General features: G+C 38.2%; 2 protein-coding genes across 4 annotated transcripts; both read right to left on the bottom strand.

Annotated features, from left to right (window-relative positions):
- Nucleotides 1–1,639: 1,639 nt before the first annotated feature.
- LOC138591425 (probable N-acetyltransferase camello) lies at nt 1,640–5,445 on the bottom strand. 3 transcript variants are annotated; one of them, XM_069662016.1, is made up of 2 exons: nt 5,356–5,445; nt 1,640–4,009 (listed from the first exon to the last, which is right to left on the bottom strand). In XM_069662016.1, exon 2 carries the CDS (start codon nt 3,998–4,000, stop codon nt 3,326–3,328), a length of 675 nt encoding a protein of 224 aa, XP_069518117.1. In that variant the 5' UTR covers nt 4,001–4,009; nt 5,356–5,445; the 3' UTR covers nt 1,640–3,325. The 3 variants fall into 3 exon arrangements, with proteins under 3 accessions (XP_069518117.1, XP_069518118.1, XP_069518119.1); XM_069662017.1 differs by having other exon boundaries at nt 1,640–4,012; nt 5,356–5,439; XM_069662018.1 differs by having other exon boundaries at nt 5,370–5,439.
- A 1,408-nt stretch (nt 5,446–6,853) lies between these two features.
- On the bottom strand, nt 6,854–18,352 carry slc39a8 (solute carrier family 39 member 8). The gene is made up of 9 exons (XM_069662123.1): nt 18,118–18,352; nt 17,219–17,381; nt 13,512–13,681; nt 13,305–13,427; nt 10,674–10,832; nt 9,799–9,810; nt 9,035–9,242; nt 7,764–7,948; nt 6,854–7,170 (listed from the first exon to the last, which is right to left on the bottom strand). The coding sequence occupies exons 1-9, from the start codon at nt 18,340–18,342 to the stop codon at nt 7,024–7,026; spliced, it is 1,392 nt and encodes a 463-aa protein (XP_069518224.1). The 5' UTR covers nt 18,343–18,352; the 3' UTR covers nt 6,854–7,023.
- Between the last annotated feature and the right edge of the window lie 1,245 nt (nt 18,353–19,597).

Below are 19,597 nucleotides of genomic sequence, written 5' to 3'. Positions count from 1 at the left end.
TATCACCGACATAAGCTCATTAAATATTCCTAATGGTTTCGACTTCATTATTGGTTGTAATAATTTTAAAATATTAAATTTTAGCAGCTGTGAATCGTATTAAAATCATCAATTTTAACACTGATGTTTGGTGCTGTCAGCTGTCAGTGGGACACTCCCTGGACAGCTGCTAGCAAGTAGCCGTTAGCGTCGGTTGGCTTTCTCAATTAAAACCTCTTAACGAGTAAATTTAGTAAGCACACACACACATAGATATTTTCAGACATGTGTATAAATGTGTTTTGAATTCATCACCCATTGTACAAATGAGATATATACGCCAAATCTTACCTGTTTGTATCCGGCTAATTGCTCAGCTTCGTCCCTAACAGGCTACATCCATCCATGGAGGTCTGACCGGACACATCCGCTCTGAGGTGTCCGAGCTGCTGCCTGACTCGGCCCGCCTCACACGAACAGGGGAGCCCGGTGATATCTTTGACTCTTTTTCAGACTATCAACATGTTAAGTATATTTCTGCATTCACTAGTAAATACATAACAGCTTGCAGGGTTTAAACACAGACAGACAGACAATCTGTCGTGTATATGTTATATAAGATATATCTATATATATCTTCATGAAGAGAAATGATCACATAAAGGGCAAATACTGTGATAAATTGCTTCCTCTCCTAAATACCCATGTTTATTTTTAAGCTTTAAAGCTTTATTTATGTGAATTACATGTGTGGGTAATAAAAAAAAGACCCTAACCCCACAAACAACCACAGAAAAACAATTTTTAAAAAAACTAGATCAACTGTGCATTTGAAAAGGTGATTCAACTGGGGCACTCCAGTATCTACATTTGTTTATTAAAGCTTGTGTCAATTTGTTTTGCAATTGTGCAAATTTTTGTAACATGTTTTATGCCTTTTATTATTTTATTAAAAAGTGGGAGTTAGTTCTGTGTTTCACTGTTTCATCTAGCTATAAACACAAATACACCCTTGATCAACATTTAATTTTAGGATGAAAGTTGACTTTCAAAACTCCTGCTTTGAACCTCATTCATGATATGAAACTGAGATATTCACTGATGTGTAATGAAGCAGAACAACAACCTCCCAGCTTGTGAGCATCAGTCTGGTGCACAGACAAACCCCAGAGGCAGAACATCCGTATAACACAAACTCAGCACTATCTGATTCAGTTCCCACTAGGATCCTTGCCCTGTGGCCACAAGCTTCCTCTCACTCAAGACACTCAATAGACTTGTTCTTCCTCTTTGAACAGGTTTCAGACTCTCCTTTAGGCCACCAACTGCACAATTGTTGCAAAGAAATAAGGCAATAAAACTCAGTTTTAAAATACTGTACACACTTCAAATAACATCAAATAGTTCCCAAACCACATCACAGGAAGATACCTAACAATAGGTTATCTGATAATAGAATACAGCTCGCTAGCTGAAAAAAGAACTGAAGATGTGGTTATATTTTTAGATAAAAAGTCAAAGTACAAATAACACGTCTGAACAATAGCTCAGAAAGTCGTAGAAAGTTTTGTTATACAACTTGCCAAATAAACCACATATTGCGCAGAAATATGGTGGACGAAAGAAAGTGTTATGTTCATTGTAAGAAACTTTTATTAATTAATGTATTGCATATCAATTTGCTTTCATGTCATTTGCAATTTGTTATTAGGTTTCAGCTGATACATGCGTAGAGTGACTTGGATTAGTTAGAAAAGATGTGTTTTTTTAACAAAATAGATAAAAAGTCAGTAAATGTTGTATTTTTAAGGATAGGACTGGTGCAGCACAACTTTAAACTTTAACAAAATCATAAATACAAGAATCAGCCATCAAGGTTTGGTTTAAACACTCCGGGCAATAGAATATAACAGATCTTTGTAGCATTCATGTTGTTTTCGACATGACCACTTAAAGTTCACAAACACAATTTAGTCAAAAGAATGAAAAATCTGGAAATGTTAGAGGAGCAGGCGAAAGCTGAATGAATATGTGGATCATTCAGGTCATCAGTCATTAATCTAGTGAAGTGCAATCGAATCCATGTATCCCTATTGGTACGACGAAAACAAGATGAAGGCTACAAAATAGTATGGGCATGTTCTGGGGTCTGCTTCAGAAAGGAGGTTCAACAAACCATTAGTCTAACCCCATCTTGAAGACATCTTGAAGGATGTCTTAATTCATAAAATGCATCTCGAGGAGAGAGGATCCAGGATCGAGGAGGCTTGCCGGAGGAGCTATGAGCGAGGACACACCGGTGTATCCTTTGCGGAAGTCTTTTCGGCACCTGTGACGTCTGAGCAGGTACTCTCCGCGGCGTGTATCACATTTAACAGAGTGCGCACCAGACTAACCCACAGCATGTCCACATGTTGCTATTTCTTCATCAAAACCAGAAGACAAATTGTCTCCTACAAAATAAGGACTGCTGTAGGCGTGGACTTTTTATTTTAAGTTTCCACAGCCTGATGTTTATTTATTGACTGTTTTTGAGCAGAAACAAAACAGAACATTTTCGCGCAAGGCACAGCAGGTAACTCATTAATTATTTAAATCTGCAGACACGCCGTCAGGTCCGGACAGGATCTCATGTTAAGTAAAGTTCTGTGTGCCGACCATCAAAGAAAGGTCGGCTGTAAATGTTTATCTATTTATTGTTGCTGCTGGATCACACGGCTGTATGCTCACGTGCGTGCATAAAACGGACACTGGACAGTTAATATCTGTCGGCATGATTGTTGGTGCCACGTAGTTACGCTTGAGGTTTATAATAAATGTACCTCTTTTTTGTGTGAGTGTTAGATTAAAAAATAAACATGTATGACATCCGTACATTCGCGTCACATTATGCCACATTGTGAATTGAATTAAAAGTAACTTGTCATAAACACTGTTCTGCTGACAGAGATCGTAAAAACAGCAGGCTGTAACAAAATAGACAGACGATGCAGCTGTGCCAAACATCATATTTAATTGCACTTTTAAATGACGTCACCGAAGCAGGGATGTCTCATGTTGTTAAATGCCTCGACTCCTCTCTCCTCGTGTCTCTTCCTCGCCTGAACTAGACTGAACTGATATTTCTATTATCAACACGTGTGTGTTTGCATCCACAAAAAACATGGCCAAACTTTTACTGCGAGTGTGTAGGGTAAACACTTATGTGGATACTGTCACCTGACCTGTCCTGAGTGAATTGTTGCCTTAACTGCAATGCATGTTGGGTATACTGAAGCCTAGAAATTGGCTGAATGGACGGTACTGTTGCCCTGAACTGTCTTTATGCGTCTCAGTGTAATGCCCCTCAGTCCTTTTTTCTGTCTCTCTGTAAATCCAGTCTGTACTCAATCAGAGTAAAGTTCATGATTTTGGCGAAAAGCTCAGGGACAAGAAACTCTCTGATCTTCTCGTAGCCCATGTGCTCATACAGCTTTTGAGCGTCTGTCTGCACCACAGATGTGTACAGACAGACTGCTGCATAACCCCTGTCACGGGTAAAATCAGCTACAGTTCGACAAAGAGCTTTAGCGATGCCCATCCGGCGGTGGCTGCGACGTACAGACGCGCGTTTCAACTCCAAGCATCCGGGAATGTTCTCATTAGGGAGGCAAGCCACCGTGCCGACCACCCGCCCGTCACACTCAGCCACCCAAAAACATGAGTCCTTCTGCTTTAGGTAGGTCTCAGTGATGTTGTCGAGGTCCTTCTTGAGAGAGGTGTCGATGTATTTGTTGAATACATGGACGACAAACTGCCGAGCTGCGGCCATGATGAGGGTTACCGTCAGGATGGGCAGAAGGAAGGACTTGGAGCTGGTCAACAGAGCACAGAACGTACACATGAGCACCATCTGGGTCGGCGGCTGTTTGAGAAGATGCATGAAGGATGAAGGCACGTGCTCGCTCATCCCCAGAGTGAAGGTCTCCTTCACTGCCTCAGCGTCATCGTCCCGATACTTCCGGATCTGGATACTGGCCATGGCTCGGCTCTGCTTTTGAGAGGACAGAAAGTCAGAATGTGAGAGGTAACAAAGTACTACAGATAACTAAAATGTTCATTTTCCTTTGGTTTTGTTTGCTTCTTTTCAGCATCACAGTGTCCTTAAACCTATCCCTTTGAGAGCCCGACTGATTTTGAGACCAATACGGATACAATTTTAGAAGACAAATTGACCTATTACCAATACTGCAGCTAATAAAGTGATTTTTTTAATCTTGAATGAATACAGGCCTTTTGTATAAGGATAATAAACATTTCCTCGCAACCATTTCCTTTGGATTTTTGTTGTTGGTGCATGTATTTATTAAATCTGACAAATAATTATGGGCTCTGGTAACTTATAAAAAACGAGCGGTATATACTGGACGTACTGGCACTTTCATATGCCTATTTTGTTCAGATTAAGAAACTACTTTCACTTCCATATATTTCATACTGCGCACTTACTTTGCTAAACAAATTATAAGCTTCAAAATTCAACAACGTTATGCTCTTTTTCTTATGCTTTTATTTTATTGTCTCTTATTAGATTCTATTTATATTCTCCTGTTGTGAGAGGAGCTTTATAAGTAGGTTATGAAAGGTGCTATACAAATATAATGCATCATTATTAGTCTGGATTTTATTACTGTAGTTTTAAGTATAAAACACCACCAAATAATGAGTATTTTGGCGAATACAAATTAATAATAAAAGAGCCTGAAAGGGACGCACTTTCAAAATAAAATGCGTATTCTTTTTATATAATAACTTTGTGAATGCAGGGCTTCTATTCTTTAAAAGGTGGCTATTTTCCTCAAAGTTATCAATGTTGAAAAGTCTTCCGCTGTGCCCTTTTCCCCATTTTCTGAACAAAATAGTCACGAATCTCAATCATTATGGGAAGCCCCTGTTTTTTGTGGAAGTTAATGAAACACTCTGAATAGGTCGTAGAAGAACCAGTGCCTTAAAGACAGAGAACACATCATAAAAAATCATAAATGCAGGTTTAAATTAGATTAACAGCTTCGCATGTGAGCACTATGACCCTCAAACGTTACGTTAGAGTTCGTTAGTACGGTTTAAAGGTTATGTTTGTGGTGCTAATTTTGCTAGCCATTAACCAACTTTAGCACACACCCATTCAACATTGAAGCAAACGAATATTTAGAGCATAAAATACCTATGTCATTAAAGGTTACGTAAAAACGGTAACAGTTAATTCCACTGATTAGCTAACAGCAAGGTAGCATCAGTGCTAGCCTCGCAAAGGTGCAAAGGATTAGACTGCTTTGTTTGGATTTCTTTGAGATTATAAGTATAAATAAATGGGGTAAGTAACTTTAACAAACTTACGTGTATGATCTTACTGGCTGACAGTAGGGTCTTGTGGGTTCAGCGCCGCGAAGTTGCCAGAAGTCAAAAACGCCTCATCCTTCCTTCAATTGTCTACGAGGAAACGGTCATTGGGTTACCAAACGTTAACAACGACTATGATGCATTCAGGGAATAGGAAAATCGAATTTCGTTCATTCGGGTATGGGAATTTCATTAGGTTAAGTCCAACCATTGTGTCATGAACTTCATTTACTTTCGCTGTCAAATATCTCCTATATATCTGACGCTAAATTGTAACCAGAAATCTGTTGTGAAATGTTTTTATCACTGGATTGGTCAGTATTTTTGATGGATATAGATAATTACGAGCTGCAGAATGACCCAAACGCATCGTACAACACTTCCTGTTTAATGCGGATTGGTTGCCCTTTGCAGACGGTATCATAGACAGACATTGGTGTATGTGCATGATTTGGTTTATATGAATGGTAGATCAGCTATCAAGTACCAACAAATATGGTATATCATTACATGACTAGCTAGACTGGAGCTGGTTATCGTTGACCAGACTGACAGTCATTATGTTGTTATCTGTTTACCTTGGCTAGAGGGATATTTTTCTTTATAACAACTTTTCTCAACCTTTTTGGCCATTTTGCCCCTTAATCAAAGCCATTTGAGCTTGCGACTCCTAGCTACCAGTTCTATGTTTACAGGTTGTAGAGTGACAGGTCCAACATGCAATAATTCATGGGAAAGAAGGCCAACACTGTAAGGAAAGTCCAAATAAATATACTTATGATCCTCACACTTGTCCTTCAATACATGGTTGGCCATTTAAAATTATCAATTTATAAAGAAGAAGGCCACACATTACTATGCCATTAAAATAGTACATTTACACTATTTGTCTTTACCTTTATAGCTAATACACAAGAAAATGTAAAACTAAATTACATTTAATTCCATATATATTACAATATAAAAATATATTATGATAAATTGATAACCTATGAAATTTACCAGCTGATTAGCATATGAGAGAATGTTGTTTTAGGAAAATTGAACTGAAAATAGAGAATAAAGTGGAGGAACAGAGTTTAAAGGTTCAAGTAAATAACTAAAAAAAGGGCATATATTGTAGATAACTTCCCATTTGCACTGGTGAAGGTTTCTTTAATTGGTCTTTATTGATTGTGGGGTTTCATTTTGGTTATTGTACTCCTCATTTAGCCTCTGACTGACAGCTTATACATAGTATGTTCAAAAACACAAGGACAAGTCAAACAAGAAGCCTGTGAAGGTCACAGAGGTCACAAAACTCTGAGGTCAAACACTTCTGCCATAAAAGGCAGATCAGTACAACACATACACACATTACACTACAGCAACAATGAGGTACAATGAAGGTAAGATATTTCACACAATATGAAGACTGAAAAAATAATTTATTGTCTCCACAAAAAAAAATTTGACTAGAGTTCATACATCAAATGATTGTAAAGATTTTCCCTTTTTGTATGGAGTAAACATTCCACTAAATTGATAGTCAAAAGATATAAAAATGTGGTTTTGTTTGTACAAAACATTCACTTTAAATTCACTTTCCTGCCCCGCTGAGTGAGCAGAAATGACAGCAGCTCATTGTATTTTCCAGTTTGTGTTCCTCCGTCTCCCTCCTTCCTCCTAGCCCAGGTTTATCTCCCCTGCGAACATGGTGATCAGCAGTATGATGGTAAACCCAGTGAGCAGCCCTGCGTTCTGGATCAGGAAGAAGATGATCTTGGAGGAAGTCCGCGTCTGCTCCCGTGCTATGCTTTCCATCTCTGGAAACTGAGAACAAAAGGGACAATCAGATATCTGTCTCTCCCATAATCCTCTTACACACAAAATACACTTACGTTATTGTGCAGTGGCCAATAAAAGGGAAGTAAAAATACACAAAAAGAGTGATTTGGTCAGTTTGTGACCACAATGACTATAATAAAATATACATTTACAGGCTGGCCTAAAAGGTTGTAAAGGAGCTAATCATTTTATATACACCGTGTACAAATTTTGCTATTTGGATAGGACTGGGACAATTCTACTTCCTGTTTATTATTGAGGTCGTAGTGGGTGATTGTGTTGTGCAGGAATACATTTCATTGAAAGGTGTTTCTAATATTCAGCAGCTCACAAAACAGGAGGAAGAGCTCTCAGTGTAATGCAGTCACACCTCTGCAAACTGCTATTTGCAAAGGTAGAAATAACGTCTGTTTATTCTGCTAATTTATGTGGACCACATGAGCTTGTATAAGTGTACCTAATTAAGTAGGCATTGATTGAGTGTATACAATCCTACTAAAGGATAACTGATGGATTTGCTACAAAATAACAGCATTCTGCACATGTGGCATGTCCTCAGGTGGTGTAATCTAACCCACCATGTCTGCCAGTGCGATGTACAGGAACATTCCTCCTGCGATGGCAAAGATTGCGTTTGGGGCAAAGTTGCTCCCGAGCAGGATGCCAAACACGAGGCCGATGTAACACGAGACGGCCGACAGCAGGTTGAAGAAAATGGCTTGTGGGACGCTCATACCAGCGTTCAGCAGGATCACAAAGTCACCTGCAGACGGAAGAAAACACTTTTTACAACAATGGGCAAAAATTAGAAGTCTAAGAAGCAGTTTGGACTTCATTTTGAAAGCACTTGGTGTCATTTCGCTTCGTAAGATAGTTTGTAATATAACAAACAAAGGTAGATGTATTATTGTTCTGGTGAAGCATCCAGCAGGTTTAGGTTTTAAAAAACTTGTGGCATAACTTTAATATTCTGTACATCATTCAGCCAGATACATTTAAGGTTGAGTTTTAAAGTGCAAAATCAGAGTCACTTTTCAGTGAGCCACAACTTTGTTTCTGTATTCAGTAGAACAGATGTTAGTTCAAAGCATATTAGCTTTATTTTTACTTCTTATTACTGCTTTTATTTTGTTACCTTATTACATTTTATATTAAATATTTACCCCTTTTAAACTGAAGCAATAGATTTTCACACCTTACATCTTTAATCGATTATTTGAAACATCTTTTTATATTGTTGTTGTTCAGTGATCAGAAGAATAAAAGCACGTGTACAATGTAATGCATAACCTGTAATGCCTTAAAATGTTGTTATATTGAATTTCTTATTTATATTGTCAGTGTTATTTACATATATAAAGCAAAAATAGCACAAACAAAATACAGGCTCAAAAGTTACATCACGGTTGATTTAACACCTCTGAGTTGTTTTTTTTAAATGACTGTTTGATTGGATTTAAGTAGAGGGGTTTTTACTTTGTAGCTTCTTTGTAAATAAAGTACAAAACAGGAGAGAATAAAAGTTTTGGTGTAATTCAGCAGGATGTCAGCAGAGGTCAGTAGAGATCACAGATTCCTAAGGGTCCTTTAGTTTGAATGAAAAGATATAACCTGCTTTAAACCCCTTAATCCTGTTTTCCTGTTTAATTTCCCCTTTAATTGCTTTAAATATTCTGTATAAGCATGTTTGTGGTGTTTCTAGTAATTCTCATTCTATACATAAGTCCTCTCAAATTCAGCCCGAAATATTTGGTATCTTTGGGAACATTTGGTTCCCGGTATTTGAGCTATGATATGATCAAATTTAGGATGACCAACTTCCTTACGTATTTAAGGATAAAAGACTTACCCAGCTCATGGGGAAACTCCTCACACACAATGGCTGTGGACGTACTGAACCCGGTCAGCACAGAAACAGTGAAAGAAGCACCGATGGCGAGACCATCGATGAAGTTGTGCAGCGCGTCGCTCAGAGTGATCATCCACGCCACGGTCTTTATGTTGGAGATGTGCTGACCACGCAGCCAGTGACACATCACACCGGACACCTGCACGTCCTGGAGGAGGGAAGGAACAGGTTAAACACAGACTCGTGCTACTGATTGATTATACCAAAGGAGGGTCATATGTAAACAATGACACGTGGATTCAGGGAGCCAAAAAGAACATGCCTATATGTCTATGTGTAAAACCTAAAGTTCAGATCACCCAGAAAATTAGGGGCAAAGTTGAACTTTTTGCTACCTTGTTAGAATTGTACCACCAATACAAGAAAACTAGAGGATACACAATTGGATCACTGTAGTTGGAAGACGCTATATAAACTTGCACTGCTGTATTTAAAAGTATATTTCAAGACGTGCTAGCAGCTCTGAGGCTAAACTAAAAATTGCCTTATATCAAATTAGCACATTAGCATGCAAACTTTTCCTAATTAACACCTAACACAAGGTAAAGTTGAGGATTATAGCCCAACCAATGCTACATTTATAAGGTCAAAAACTAGCATCCATATTCAGGAGTTTTAAAATCAGATAAAATTATACTATATGATTATACGTGATATAATTTCCTTGAGTTTCTTTTCAGTGAAGAAACAAACCAAACATTGGCTTTAGAGGGGGCCTTGTGCATGTCTCAGGCCACCATAGGCTCTCCTGCTTTAAATGGGGAGAAGGGGGACATATTTTCTCTTAAATGAACGAGCAACATTTGCAGCCGAACTCTCAATTACAAATATAAAGGATTAAGTGTTTTTAAATGGAAACTTGAGAACACGCGGACATAAACAGAGCCTTTGGGCCGTGCTTCAAGATACTCTGCAGTGACAAAACGCCCCTTTTATTAGCCACGGATAAACAAGGGGTCTTTGTGCTCGAGCCAGACAATTCCTGCATTTACCAGGAGGGGAACGGATCTAAAGGCCTTCAGCTTCTGCTCCGTCCCCCTGTGACAGCCGACATGTCTGTTTGTTTGGTATTTTGTTCCCTTTAAAGCCAGACTCCTCCATATGAGATGAGAGATTAAACTGTTAAATATTAACAGCAGCTCTAGTCACCCTGTGTCACTGATAACAGCTCAATAAATTACTCTCAAGCAGAAACATTTGAGCTTATATATATATATCTATCACTTCCTGGTCCTTTTCGCCTTATTTAGACATACTTTTAAACACTGCATACGATTGCACAATTTCCCTCTCTGCATGACACCTACTGTAATTCACACCTGATACCAACTGATAAGATGTTTAAAACACAGTCATGCATTTACAGTACATGATTAATACCTGTCAGGTGTTTCTGTGATAGTGTGCTGTATCTCTATCACTGTATTTAGAAGCTTAAGAATGAGCTACTCATTAGATACAGGTGATTAAATACAAGGTTGATTGCTGAGTAGGTTAATATGACATGTTTGCAGGGCAGGGGTCAGAGTTAATAAATCCTAAGAGATGGAAACATGACGTTAGATTGAAACTTTACCACAGAAAGTGTCTCGTTTGGTTCTGGGATCGGGCTGCTCTTGTCTGTGGCGATTGTGTTGATGCTGGACAAAACGATGGAGTCCTTTTTCTCCAGTATGTCTCCATTTTGGAGGGAGTTTTCCTGAGTTGCCTCTGAAGGAGTGAAGTGGCTGTGGCCATGCTAAAGACAAGAGAAAATCAACAGATGAAGAAACAGAAACACCATGTAGGTTAATAAGTTGGGATATAAAAGGGGGTCATCTCTGTGCTTCAAGGGTCCTATTTTCCCTAACATTGTAAAAGATTGGTATGGGCTATGTTTACGGTTCAAATTGCAAAAGATTAAAATGCGATTTTAAATGCAGTTTGAATAGTAAAAATCCGTACAGGCACTGCGGCGATATCAACGTCCAAAGTCAAGAAAACTGTCTTGCCCGCAAATTTGAGGTCGTTGGGTTCAATGAGTGTCACATCACTTCCCGGTAAGCCATAGGTGGAGTTAGATGTAGTGACTCAGGGAAAAATACACTGAACATTTGACCTATGGAGGAAAGATTTCCGAGAACAGAAAGCACTTTGAAAGGTCATAGTATGAGTAAGTTGATTTGGAGTTGTAGTACATTGGACCCCGAGAACACACCCAACACATTTTTTTTAACCATGTGAATTAGCACTTAATGCTACTGAATGATCATGGAATAAAATGTTGCACTACAATCTACAAGAAAACCAGCAAACAGAGACTGGTGTGCAAGTGACGTCAACATCAGATGTTGTACTACATGCTAACAATCCCAGCTATGGAGACGCTGCTACAGTTGCCTCCTTATAAGACATTAATTTCAGCATATTTTCCATTTTAGACCAAAAACTTTTATTGTGCTCTTGTATGTAGTTTATTCTGTATATTGTCTTTTCTTTTACCGTGATCCTGTGTCTGTATTAAAGTCGAGGTGAAATGAAAAATGTCATTTTAATCCTTTTAGATCACATCCCCGGTAATATTGTGCATCTATTTGACAATATAGGCCAAAAAAATACAGAAAATACATTTCTTCGTATTCTTATATCAAAATCAGATCATTTTTTCTTCCGGTAAAACTAAATTTCACGCGTGCTTATGTAAGTTAGCACCAAACAATTTCAACCAATCAATCTGCAACATTTAGCCGCAGAGCACCAAGAACGCTCGGTCAGTTAGCTAGCTACTGCGCTGTGGAGAACGTCTGTCTACGCCCTCTTCTCAACGATCAAGTCAAATCCCTCCAATGATATGTCCCGCCTGCACGTCCTGTTTCACTCGGAAATACGTCACGATACGGAAGCTAGATACTCTCGAAATGCCGTATCAGCTCGACTTTAAAGTTTAAAGAGGCGGTGTCTGAAGCTAAATAGGTATGCTAACACCAGCATAGGTATGCTAACATCAGCATACAAACCTGCTCACCATGACCGTGCTAACGTGCTTATACTTAGCATGTATAAAGTAGGCCATGTTCACTATCCTAATTTAGATGGTAAAAAAAGCGCTACATGTTAGCATTCAACCTTTCACAAACACCATATACAGCAAAGGCTGTTATGCTAAGTGCTAGCCAATCAAGTTCTAATCTAATCATATTCTAAGCACATTTGCATTCACAATTTAGTGTCTTGCCCATAAACACTGACAAACGTGTTTGTAGGGTAACCAGCTCAACCTCTGAGTCACAGCTCTGCTTGGTAGCAAGCTAACATTCGCTATCATTAGCAAAGTAAAGCTCAGAATGATAGGACATTAGCTTAACAACCAAAGTATTGTACATTTGAAATTAAGACCTGATGATGAAGCTCAATAAAAAGGAAAGAGATCACCAAATTTATCACAATTCGTCCTGAGGGGCACATGAATGTGTGAACCAATTTTCATCGGATCCATCCAATAGATGTTCGCTTAAAACCACAACCGCATGGTTGCGCTAAAGAAACCCCAAGGGATAACCAAACTAAGCAGGATTTATACTCTGGGGACCACGATTCTCTGTACATGAGTTTCAACGTAATCCATCCAAAAGTTGTAAAGATAAATTAGCAAGGACCAAAGAGAAGGACCACGCTATCAACCCTGGAAAAACTCTGCTAGCATGGCTAAAAAGAGCATGCTGTACCTGCTCTGTAAATCTACCATGACTAAATTAAAGGTCAAAACAAGAGGTCTAAATTAAACGTTACCTGTTAACTGTTTGGAAAAAGACACGTTGTAGTTTATAGACGGTTAATCAAAGCTAATCTAACCAGCTGCTAGTGTTAGCTTTAGATTAGCTTGCAGGGGATCTGACACACCGAGCTTCTCTGTCTCTCTGTGTGTGTGTCTCTCTCTCTCTCTCTCTCTCTCTTACATAAATGCAGCTGATTAACTCTGTATCTTCTGGTCCCATTAACATTACTAACCATATATCTTCCCGGGAGATCTTGTGCTCACTATATTGAAGGTCATAATCTGTAATCCATGTCTTTGTGTAAAGTAATTAAAATATTAATAGATAATGCACGTAGTCTGTAAATAGTTTCCAAATTAGCCAATAAACCAGGGCTGTTCACTGCCAGTTATAGAGCTGGAATAAATTATGGCACTTATGCAATAATAAACGCACTTATTACACTGTTATCTTACCTCATGCTCGACCCGGAGAGACATTTTCAGAATCTTCTCCATGAAGAAAAGGACATAAAACCCTCCAAATATTCCAACTGCATTCGCCACATAGTTATCCGATTTGGGATCAAAACCCAGGGCCTGTGGATCAACAGAGGGACAGTGGCATGTTAGTGTACCACTTTATCTTGACCTCCATTTTTACAAAATCCACCTTATACAAACCTCTGGTATGAGCTGGAGGACAGCGTTGGAGAAGAGCGTCCCGATGGCGAGGGCAATGAAGTAGGTCAGCACTTTGGGGAAATAAGACTTCTTGGTGAAGGGGATCAGCAGGAGGCCGAGCAGGGACGCCAAGTTGATCACAGTGACCGCCAGAAACCCATAACCCCACACTGTCAGGGCAGACAGACATATAGTTGACATTTTAATGTGAACGTGTCCTCCTCTAAGTGTTGTTGACATCTTCATTGCCTCATTCTTGTTGCTGGGAAGTTTCTGCAACCTGTTGACCTATTGGAGGTCATCTACTGTTTTAGCCACATTAAGTTTATAAGGCCAGTGCATTTTAGTTATTTATTAGTGATACTGCTTTTGAGTTAATTTAGTATCACTTAGTATTGATGCTCCATTTTTTCAACCAATTCTTATTAGTCTAACCAGAAACAAAATTTTAAAAAATTTAAATGGCTGTAGAAGATTTAAAGACATCTGCTGGTGGCCATATAAGGGGTTATCCATTGTTTTGGTACTTGTTTGGTCCAATTCAAGTCTAAACTACGATTATATTTAAGTTATTTATTAGTGCAATGGGACATAGTCCTAGTTAATACGCAAATTAGATAGACAGATAAAAAAAAATTAAGATATTAACACATTAAAACTTAGATTTTGATTTGCATTTGGTAGATTTTTTGTTGTTTTTGTCGAGGAATTTGCATGTGTGCATGGAGGAGAAGAACATGGAGAAACGTTTAAAAAGATGGCTCAGGGATGTTTACCTGAAAATATTATAGTGGAAATTCTTCTTTTTGTTAGAAATTGTTCTTAAATTGCTGTTACACACGTAACTCTGAGCTGCGGTGAATTACCTTTTAGGCTAATAGCGAGCTATCTTAGCAAGCACCAGACAGATACATATAAGTAAATTTAGCATTAGTTCAACACTGACATTTGAATGAAACCAGCTCCTATTATGCAAAATGTATCTACTTGTAGTAAAAGTAAATATTAGCATTGGAAGTAGCTTGTGTAGTTAGTGGCTAATGAACGCTGTATGGATTGTTGAATTAGCCCCCTAGCTAGCAAGCTAGCAAAGACTGAGCTACTCCGTCTGGGGGTAAAACTATGTTGTTATGTTGTAATATTCTCTTAATATGACACATTAAGGACATCTTTTAAAGCAATGTTTTTTCATATGTCGAATGTTTGATGTTTAATGTATGTTTCCCTGAATAAACATGTCAGAAACTGGACCGACAGCACACAGAATACTAAACTCGAAACTTAGGCCCTCAAAAACGTTTGATATTTCCACAGTGTCAGATCGAATTTTTATCATTCAAACTGCATTTTCAACGTCAGTCTGTCTTCATACTTTTGCAATTTAAACTCTGAAGATGCCTCAAAAAAAAAGAAAGAGCCTGTGAACTTGGGATGAGACAAGTTTTCCCATGCAGCAACTTAAGCGTTAATGAGCCATGGACAAGATGGTTTCTAGTGTGACAGAAACTTTAGAGCTGATTTATCTCCTGAAATTATAAGATGACTGAATTTGTTTACAGTAACATAATAACAACATAATTAAAGTGTCTATTTTGATGTTGCTTTGTGGGGCAAAACCAGTTATTGACCAGACATTTCATTTCCAAACAAAGGTTTAAAAAACAGAACACACAACAGGAGAAATTCTGGCCGGTGAAGAACCAGCATGCATCACGAACAACACGCTGAACAACAGTCACAGTTGGCTGTAACTGTGTCAACATGAATGAATCAGAGAGGTCAGCCGCTCTGTGAGTCAATCCAGGACATTGTGGATCGCCACAGGATAAGATGGAGATTTTTACTCTATCTGGCGGCCATGAGGTCAAACGTCCAGATTAGCACCTGAGGATCAAAATTTCAACTCAACAATCTTTACAACAAAGGGGCCTTACGAGTTCATTAGCCATGGAAAAAATCATCGACTGCTCTGCAAAAAACCTGGCTTGTGCAAGGACACATGAGGGGACTGGGTTTGTTAGAGATCAGCAGTGCTGGAGCAGTATTCCGACGTTTTTTACTGAAGTAAAAGTACTAATACAACACTGTAAAAATACTACATTAAAAAGAGGGAGAAAAAAGTAAGAATGTCCCCGATGGCTGCTATACTATTTTATAATCTACTATTAGATTGTTAGTATTGCTGCATTAATGTAAAATAATATTTTTAATGTTAAAGTCGCTTGAACTGGAGCTTATTTTGAGGAAGGAAACCAAAGGAAGCCAACTAATGATCGTCCTCATTGTGTTGTTCAAGTTGTGGTGCTTTGATTGTATCAGACAGATTCGAGTTTAATCAGTTTCATGCAAATGTTTATATAAAGATTTCTCATTTCTCATAAAAAAAAGTAAGTAAAACTTTATTTATATTGCAACTTTTTACACACAAGTTACAGAGTATTGAAATGATAGAGCAATGAAGGTAAATAAGTGGGTTTTTAAATGTTAATGGAAGCAAGGAGATTGTTCAGTGACATCAAACATCCCCTAGTAACTTAACCATCTGACTCGTGCTGTAGCCAACAGGTCCTCTGAGCACTTTAAGGCCCTCTCTCCTTCATGTTGGAGTTAAAGTTGACATTGACATTCCGGGCTTGACCTTGGAAACAACAGCTGAGAAAACAGTCTTAAATATTGTCCTCAAAATGCAGACAAATAGAAATAAATCCAGGCAACAAGGACTTGTGAGATTATGTCAACTAAAGCTGTTTCAGTTCTACTGTCCTTTTTCATATCCTTATTTTTTGGCTGGATTTTAATTGTTTCTGTCCAACAATATTATGTTAATAAAGTTTATTCTTATCGGCAACATCAAGAAGTACCAGGAATACTTTTATTTTATTTTTCGCATGTGTGTGTTTTCTTCTCTGTCTCTTCCTGATAATACAAGATGGGTAAGGGTTGGAGGAAAGTCTTTCTCAGTTTAAACACTACTCATATTTTGAAGAACAGATTTGGTCTTTGTATTTGACATTTGTACAATAAAGGTTTTAAGTGAAGAATATGTGCAAAAAAACAAGGAAAAACAGGGAATTTATGGGGATTAAACATTTCTTTTTTTTCATACTTTTTAAAATCTATTTAGATATTTTTCTAAGTAAGAGCATTAACTTACCATATTTCTACATTTTACGTAGTTTTTAGAGTTTATGTAAGGACCCTTTCAGGAAAAAACAAAAGACTAAATATAGTCCTCAAAAAAATGTGATAATTTCATGAGCAGCTTTCGTATCGTTTGCTTTCTTCAATGGATGAAGAAGCAAGAAACCAAGAAAAAAGCTTAAAAAGACAAACTGTTCACCTTAAACAGTTTGTTTTGGGGGTTTTGTGCAGCAGCAGACAGTTTATAATAAAAGAGACCACAAAGATTAAGAGACAGGCTGAAGTGAAGACCTCTGACAGCTCTGAGGACGGATTTAAACCTGTAATATCACTGCTGAATCACATGAAACTTCAGCCTCTTCTTTTTTAGGGTTTACAGGCAAATGGAGGCAACAGTGAATTAAAGGAGCGTCCCTTTTCACAGTGCTGGAGTAACAATCTCTAACTGGTGTCAGTGTGGATGAAAGCTCCAATCAAAGGCAACAAACCCCCATGAACTGTGAATTATTTGGGTTGCAGGGGGGCCTAACAAATAAACCAGCGTTTAACACGATGAAGCAACTCACCAGTGTAGTCGAGAGGCGGCACAGGATCGGGGGCGGTGAAGGGGCAGGAGGGCAGCAGCACCTGGGTCAACACAGCGGGGCAGATCCTTCCCAGATGTCCCACAGTCAGCTCGCTGACATTACTGAAGCCAAAGTGGGACAGGATCTGCTCCACAGAGGGACACTGAGGGGACACAAAGGGGACACAAAGACCTTAATAAACATCTTCTTTATTTGTTTTAAATCTTCTGTCTCTAAAATCCTTCCCGCTGTTGTTAAGGTTCCTGCTTCTCACACCTGCTTTCTTTCATATGTTTTAAAATATATTTGTATCTAAAAAAGGTGCATAAGTAAAGTTTAGTTATAGGTATTATTGGCCGGGGATAAAACAGGCATCAAGTAAGCATAATCATAGACTACTGTAAAGCAGAAAAGAGTAAAGTGAAGGTAAAACAATCTTACACTGTTACATGTAAATAAAGTGTCATTTTATAACTTAATGAAACACAGAAATGCTTTTTCATCTATATATGCAATAAAGAAATAGTGAAAATATATATACATTTAGACAAAAATTTGCATAAAATGTTCCTAAATTACACATATTTGGTCGAAAAAGGCATAATAATTTAATTACAAGTGCTAGAGTGCTAGTTAGACAGACATAATACTAAATGTTTTAGGCTTTTAATACAGTATATTTTACTATATAAAGCCAATAACAATGTAATAAGTGGAAAATTACCTAAGTTAATTGTTAAGTTCATTTTCTTTTAATAAATTAACCGTAATAACTGGGTATATCAAATATTCCTTACTGTAAGAAAGCAGGTATAAGCCTCTTAAATTTCGTGTAGCTCTGTCAATAATCACAATAAAAGTTAAAAATAGTAATAAATGTATGTAGTTTATGCTCTTACCTCGTGGTTTTCCAGTGGATTCTCCGCTGTTATAGACTTGGGTCGTCTGGCTGAAATGATCTGCAGTAAATCCTCCAGATTCTCCGTAGAAATTGATTTATTTTCACCATAAAAGCGTAAAATATTCTCTAGAAAACCATGTCCACTGTGGTCAGTCACATTTATACTCTGACAATTGGAAATAAAAAATAAAACGCACGTTATAAAACAGTTTAAGTTCAACATCTCTGGTTCTTTAAAGTGTTTTTCCTTCAGTTAATAAATCTGCTGCTTCTTCTTCTTCTGCTCCTCTGAAACATCATGAAGTCCGCGCGGTGTGAACGCACTCCTGAAGCGGACCCATGGCAGCAGGAATCGGGGCTTTTTGTCCTTGAAGTCCTGCAGTTGGTGTTTTTCCAGCCTGATGAAGTTATTTCATGGAGCAGCTTTCCTTTCTGATGCTCTCTGAGGGATCGACCGGGACTATCTGAGGCTGATCAGGTTCAAAGAGCAGCCTGCAGAGACATGAAGGAACAAACATGGAGGTGACCGTCCGACCGCGTGCACTCACTCTTTCAATGCTTTCTTTTGTGACTTGACTTTTTCACTTGGTATGCAACGTGCTAACACACACGCACACAGCAGACACACACGCACACACTCCTGTTATGTTTGTGTGAGTGTGTGACAGTGTAAAGTGGGTAAAACACGCAGGGTGTGCGTGTCAGCGTGGTTCAGTTTACAGTGGTGTCTCCGTTAGTTCAATTATGAAACAGCTGGAAGCAAAAAAAAATCATAAACAGAAGTACACGTGAGTCGACAGTGTTTAAAGCTCGTTGTCGCCGCCTAGTGGCAGCTGATAGTCACTGCAGGATACATACATTAACCAAAACAGGTAAGATGCATTAATATACTGTACATAGAGGTTACCACATACTACAATATACTATTCTATATATAAAGAGTTATGTGTATTATTCCAGGATGCCTAACTGTGTCAGGCAAAGGGGCTACTAGCATCTAAGCTAACATGTGCATTTAGATCAGTTTTAATGTTGATTTGTTCATTGTTTCAAGAGAATGAAAATGCATTACTATACGTCTCATAATTTGATTATAACTTTCACATTAAAGCAGTTCATATGAGCAGTAAGTGTTTGTTTCCTCCTGCAGAAGAAGCACACTGATTATTTAGCTATAGGCTCAAACACAACTACATAAATACTCCGGTCAAAGTACAAGTCCTGCATTTACATTGCTGCTAGTTTAGGAGTATTAGCATGTTGTTGCATTTTAAAGTAATTTTCCAAAAACAAAATTCTTATAATTACTTTTTTTTACTAATAATTACAGGTTTTACATCAGTCAAGATTTGTGCCTTTGATTCTGCAGGTGTGTGAGGGAGTTAGTCTTAGATTTTCTGCACAGTTGAAGTACAGTACATTTTTTTCAGACACATGTGCATCAAGTATCTGTACGTGCACGAATGTTCATGTTGCAT

The sequence above is a fragment of the Semicossyphus pulcher genome, unplaced genomic scaffold (assembly GCF_022749685.1).
Source record: "Semicossyphus pulcher isolate SPU_LCO1_2020_fin unplaced genomic scaffold, fSemPul1.0.p SCAF_14, whole genome shotgun sequence".
NCBI lineage: Eukaryota > Metazoa > Chordata > Actinopteri > Labriformes > Labridae > Semicossyphus > Semicossyphus pulcher.
The sequence above is the reverse complement of the archived record's forward strand: the minus strand, read 5'-3'. Positions and strand labels throughout refer to the sequence as shown.

Excerpts from the sequence above, each read along its gene's own strand:
- slc39a8 (XM_069662123.1), bottom strand. The coding sequence starts at position 18,342 with ATGTTGAACTTAAACTGTTTTATAACGTGCGTTTTATTTTTTATTTCC. Across the intron at positions 17,382-18,117 it reads ATCCACTGGAAAACCACGAG|TGTCCCTCTGTGGAGCAGAT; the intron begins GTAAGAGCATAA and ends GTGTCCCCTCAG. Across the intron at positions 10,833-13,304 it reads CTCTCCGGGTCGAGCATGAG|CATGGCCACAGCCACTTCAC; the intron begins GTAAGATAACAG and ends TCTTGTCTTTAG.
- LOC138591425 (XM_069662016.1), bottom strand. The coding sequence starts at position 4,000 with ATGGCCAGTATCCAGATCCGGAAGTATCGGGACGATGACGCTGAGGCA.